The 6,287-nt window shown below is 32.7% G+C and overlaps 1 protein-coding gene across 1 annotated transcript in view; it reads left to right on the forward strand.

Moving 5' to 3' along the window:
• LOC108746315 overlaps nucleotides 1–6,287 on the forward strand; it is a 10,091-nt gene extending 3,804 nt beyond the window's left edge. Inside the window, exons 3-7 of the mRNA XM_018483008.1 lie at nucleotides 157–274; nucleotides 388–532; nucleotides 602–689; nucleotides 904–1,300; nucleotides 1,971–6,287. Coding sequence (XP_018338510.1) covers nucleotides 157–274; nucleotides 388–532; nucleotides 602–689; nucleotides 904–1,300; nucleotides 1,971–5,909 — 4,687 coding nt within the window. The 3' untranslated portion in view covers nucleotides 5,910–6,287. The remainder of the gene's footprint in view (nucleotides 1–156; nucleotides 275–387; nucleotides 533–601; nucleotides 690–903; nucleotides 1,301–1,970) is intronic.

Here is a 6,287-nt window from a genome sequence, read left to right on the forward strand (position 1 = left end):
ATATATATATATATATATAGAAATATAAGTTATATGTACTAAAATTAGATTAATGTGTTATGAATTCTATATATTTTAATGTTACATACTAAATATCTAACTTCAATATTATACATTTGTTCTACAGCAGATGTATATCTCATATTTTTATTACAGAAATGTAAGTATCAGTGTGAATGAATGTTATACAAAGCCTTTACGAGCAGCAAAGTTGAAGGATTCCATTAGTGAAACCTTACTTTTGTTCTTATATATCTATCGCGAGCTTTCTGAGGTAAGTTTAGCAGCCTATTATGTTATATTTGTATAATCCTCTTTTCACTCTATGTATACAGCATTTTGCAGTAACCCTTCAAATTTAAACAAACGACATTCATCATTTTTCAGGACCGTAATAAATCTATTTACTTAAGTAATATGTCCGATTTATTGGCATTGTATATAGATATGGAATTAAAAGCTTCAAAAAAAAGTAAAGAAGGTCATAACAGAATTTGCACAAGACTTATTTCTTGTCTTTATGTATATTTAGGTATGTATTCTAAACGTTATGTACCGAAACTTAATTGATAATGATAAAATTTTTCTGTATCTTATCTAGAACATTCCACAGAGCATTTGTTAGATACTTTGATAAAAACACAATGTATGTGCCAGGGTTATCATCGTATTTTAGACCCGATAATAACGTAAGTACATGATATAGAAATGTACGAAATTTTATTTGAAACTATCAATATTTTACTACATTATTTATATCATTATTCAACAATGAAGTACAAAACATACAGATTTTGTATACATACATCAGCCAAAATATATTTAAAAATTTATTGTTTATATAATTCTATATATTTCAAAGTTTTTCATATCGTTATATCTATTTATTTTATTTGATTTCAGAAAAGTAATTAAAAATATTCCAAAGCATCCCAAATCAAATATTATGTATATTCGTTATCTTCTTATTTATTGTCTTTGGAAAAAAATAAATAGCAATTTAACCGCAAAAAGTGACATTACTACAACCGCAATTGCCTCTCTGGGAACACCACCAGCGGCTTTCCCACCATGCGTGTTAAAAGATATATTACCAAAAGTGCCAAAGTGTCAACCAAAATATTCAGCAAAATATCTGATGCGGCGAAAATTTGATATAAAAAAATGCTGTGAAAAATTTATACAGTTCTGTAAAGAGAGCAGAGGAGATACATACCAACAACAAAGTGAAAATCCAACATGTCAGCAACAAAGTGAAAATGCTACAATTCCAAGCTCATCCAAGAAGACTACTTCATTGGTACGTACGTAGTACTCGAGACTTGTTGTGATATTCATTAATGATATACTTTTGAGATCACTTTATGATAAAAATTCTAATATTAAAATAACGAGACTATTATAGTTTTTAAATGAGAAATACTTAAAATTGAGCAATCAAATTCTCCGATATTCATCCCTCATAATGTAGTAGTGCAGAATTATGTCAATTTCGATCATATAGCATTGATATTTGAAATAACATTGATATATTTTTACTTTTGTGCAATGCTCCTTATCTGAGCGTGTGAATTTCACATAAAAAAATTTTAAGAATCATTAACGAGTATCATCGTAAATTATCTCATATATGTTACGCTGTCATATTTCTTATAAATATTGTATATGTTTGTATATAATTCTAAAACTATTTCCGTTTAAAAAATTATGTTGAGTCTTATTTATATGATGGACAAATAAAAAAATTACTTTTATGCAAATTATCAGAAAACTTTTACACAGAATCCTTATTTAACTTGTCGTAATTAATAGAGCTTCATGTATGTAATGAGTAATAATAAGAAAAGTTGTATATGTAAAATGTGAAAGAATTTTGATTATAGTTTTTTTTCTTATTAAGAAAAGACTTGCATAAAGGTAACAGGATTGTCATTTTTTGATAAGGAAATAAACTATATATATTTTTTTAGCTGGAAGTTACATCACGCGAAAATAAAAATACAGATTGTACTGAAATTAAACTTGTTTCTTCAGATAAAGATGTAGAAAGTAATTATGTTGTGTCAAATAATTTAAAATCTTTAAATTTAACAGAACAAACAAATGTTAAACCTTTAGGCACAATTTCTACAAATATTTCTGTAACACGGACTATCTCTAAATCGGTGAAACCAAAAGTGCTTCCACGGAAGAAGGCTAAAAAATCTAATAAGATTGTACTAATCGATCTTACAACTGACGTCGCTTTCGAACGATGCATAAAGAAAAGGAAATTGAGAAAAGTTGCGTGGCTCGAAGAAGTTAAAAAGAACTTTGACGCGAAGTCGATAAGAGCGTCACGGAAGATTAAGAAACAACAAAAAGCGAAAAATTCTTTGAAGAAAATAACTAATCAACAATTGGAAGATTCGCTTCAATCTGTACATGCCACAGAAAATACAACTTTGAAGAATGATTCGAGTACATCTACGATACAGGACATGAAGTTAAATAACGAACAAATAAAATCCATGCATTTTGATGCAAAACATAACAATATATCAGTCAATGGTAATAATACAATATCTACAAAACAATCGATACATACGAACAGCAGTGACAAAAATGAATCTGTCGACATGCTGCACTGCACAGTTTCTTCTTCTGTAATTGTTGATAGACCACAGTTTAATAAACCTAAAACTTCAAAAAATTCATTATTGGATATTTCGAATGACGTTAATAAAGTTAGTAAATGTCATGATGTTAATATTTTGGAAGCAAAGAATAATGAGAAAATAAATGATAGGAATAATACACAGACTGTGATTAAACGATTGATGGAAAAAGATACTCCGCCTGAAAGTGAAACCCATAAAAGAGTTGAAAGTTTAAGAAAAATCTGTGATTTAGGAACAGAGCACTCTAAAACTGTAAATACTCCTTCGATATGTGCCCAAGATAATTCCAAAGATGAAGATAATAGCTCTAATCATAATACTAACTATCTTACAACTAAAGATAAATTATCCTCACAGGTAGCTTCATCTCTGGAGCACTGCAAAAACAACACACAGAATGAAACAAATGATGAAGAAACGGAAGATTTTGGAAACAATGAGAAATGTGTGCAGGAAGATATCTGTGAAATACAATGTTTGAAATCAACCACAGTTGATAATGAATTAAGTAAAAAGAAATTTGCAGTTTCTACGACAGTAGCTGAAACTCTTACTACAACAACTGTAAGTAGTGTGGAAATATTAATAAATGACGCAACAGAATCTGAGCGATTGCAACAATCATGCATTATTGAAAATACAAGGCACTCACAGGAATCTGAATCTCAAGATAAATATGTATCAACAAGTCACGATGTTGCAAATAATACTGTAAGTATTAATATAACGAATGGAGACCATTCTAATGTACAAACAGATTTAAAAGTTGATACTTGTGTCGAAGTAAGCGATGACGTAAAGGATAGCAGATTTCCTAATTGTAAAATCAAAGAAACTATTTTTGAAAATCACACAGCTGATAAGAAAAATATTTCTAATATCCTTGACATGTCACTGTGTTCAAAAGATGAAAAAGTCAATGATATCGATTCGAAAGCAGATCATAAAGAAAATGTAGAAATTGAATCGAACAGGAATTGTGGTAGAGAATGTAATATAGGGGAATTAGTAGAAAGATCTTCTGTACTGTGCAAAAAAGTTGACCAAACGCATGATCATAAATTACCGAAAGAATCATACAAGATATCACATATGAAAAATATTCAGGATTCATCGGGGAATAAATGTATCATTCAAGATTCAGAGTTACATGATAATATAGATGGGCTTTCATTATTAGCCAATGTTATCGCAAGTCAGCATGTATCTCATCTAAAAACTGAACGTGATTTAAAATATGAACAAATCAAAGTCAAGGATTATGCATCGTTAAGAAATTCTCCTAATAATCAAACTACGGATGATGAAGCTGATGCCAATGATTCATCGAATACCGTTTCTCAAATTTTGGAGAATCCATCCACTGAAGTCATCAATAGAATAGTTGGGATTTATCCAGAAGATGCATTAGACAAAGTAGCGCTTCATGTTGAAGTGACATCGACAACTGATCCCGATGACCGCGAAAATGATTCAAGCAATAGCGTTTCGCGTATTGTTGAAACTACTCTCAATTATGAAACAGACACGATATCCAATAATTTAAGTATGGTGGAAAACAATGTGCAGTCAATAAAGGAAAATACGAACGTTATATTAAACGGTGAAACAGTCGTGCTCTTACAAAAGTCTCCCAATAGTAATTTATACATTATTAATAAAGCAGTGGAAAATGCACGAGATCATAATAGCGACGATGAGAATTGTCCAATTAAAGAAAAGAGCTGGATGATTCCACCGGAAGATTATGCATCGTTTGAAGTTGTTAATACGTCAGAACATATTTCGTTTAATTTGGATCTACCGCAATATAAGGAATTATCGTACCAAGAAAATAAATATTCCGTCGGAAGAAATAAAGGTATAAAAATCGAGCCTGAGGAGGAAAGCAGCTTAATGAATATCACAGAAATGAAATCTTACGGTAAGAAAGGTTCATTATCAGCCGACGTGTTACCTGCGACGTCGCAAATCTATCAGGACACGAACGTTGCGAATGTTAGCATCAGCAAGTCAGTCGATAAACGAAAATCCAAATCCATTCTTACTTATAGACAGAACATTAAGCAAGAGTTCAGCAATCATATTACGCCTAATTGTGGAATACAAGGGTGCAACGGAATACATTCGCATCCGCATGAAGTAATTGACCCGCAACATTCGTTACATATTCCGGTCAGTCATCCCACGACAATATCTTCGATTTACGGGAACTGCGCTGCCGGCACAGATCTGTGTATGCCGTATCACAAGCATTGCACCTCCGTGTCGTGTAGTTTACAAATTAATTCTACTACTTCGCTCCATTCCCACACGAAGTCCGCAAATTCATGCGGGAGATCACACTGCTCATGTCTAAATTGTACGTATGACATAGTCACGCATTGTAGACAGTGTATACACCCGGCCACAGACTCCCACGTGTCTTGCATTGAAAGTAATTCTTATTTTTTGCCCACACATTCATCAGTACAAACATCCGCCGTCCAAGAGCATGATAGGACAAAAAGCGAAGCGGTAATAAGTAAATTATACGATGATCAAATATTGCGTAAAAGAGTACTACAAAATAATACGTTGGAAAAGCTGGATATGCCGCGCGAGTCAGAGAAGTTATTTAAGAAAGATATCGAGAACACGTTGCCGTTGAAAAAGAGATTGAAAGCTCATGCCATGATGTCAATGGCATATGAGAAGGTACCTATCAAGACAGAGAAATTGGATAACTATCCTGGAATTCCCATGATGTCCATAGCGGCCATAGAAAAGATAAATGGTACACAGAAACATCCCACGCAAATCATTAAGTCATATGAATTATCCTCTAATGAAGAGGATAATCCACACGGCAGCTATCACTTCAATTCGAATATAATGCGAAGGGATTACTACAAAGATATCCACATTTCTAATACACATAATCTTACGAAAGAAAGTACAAGAAATCACGAGCGTCAGTTTCGACCAAATGGTGAGCAGCCTAATGCAGTGTGCCTAGAAAGTTGTCAGGACAGGACACCTGCGCAGCGCAGAGACGTCACAAATTCAACATCTCTGAAACATACAACAACGGAGACGATCGAACAGGATAGCGCGTGTAAAAAGGCGAAAAAAACGCAGTCGTCTATTAGACAAACGAGAAGCTCAAAAAGAAACGTTCCTAAGGTAAATTATTGTTACACCGATGTTGATCCAGAATGGAATCCGTCCGGTGAGTCAAAACGAAGACGTAAGAAGACTAGTCGATGATCAATACTATTTCATTACGAGAAGTCACTGCTGTAAAAATGAAAGAGAAAATGGAAATAACCTGTATAAAGGACAAATGTGTTCTTCAAGCTGTGGCACTGTAAATCTGTGTAAATATATGTACAAAACGGAAGCGAAAAATAACTCGTCCTAGAAGATTTAGAAATAGATCGTTCAGCAGCGTGTTCAAGATTAGCGTCAGCGAAGAATTACATTAGCTATATATAGAAGACATCTGCATAAAATATTTTTGATGTTTGGTTAGATATCGCTAGAAGCAAGTTGTAGAGAATTTTATTCCGTTAAATCATAGTTTAGACGTTCTTAGTTGTGACAGTAAGCGTCGACATTTTTGTTGCGATCACATGATTTATTGTC

The sequence above is a fragment of the Trachymyrmex septentrionalis genome, unplaced genomic scaffold (genome assembly GCF_001594115.1).
Source record: "Trachymyrmex septentrionalis isolate Tsep2-gDNA-1 unplaced genomic scaffold, Tsep1.0 scaffold167, whole genome shotgun sequence".
In the NCBI taxonomy this organism is placed as follows: Eukaryota; Metazoa; Arthropoda; class Insecta; order Hymenoptera; family Formicidae; genus Trachymyrmex; species Trachymyrmex septentrionalis.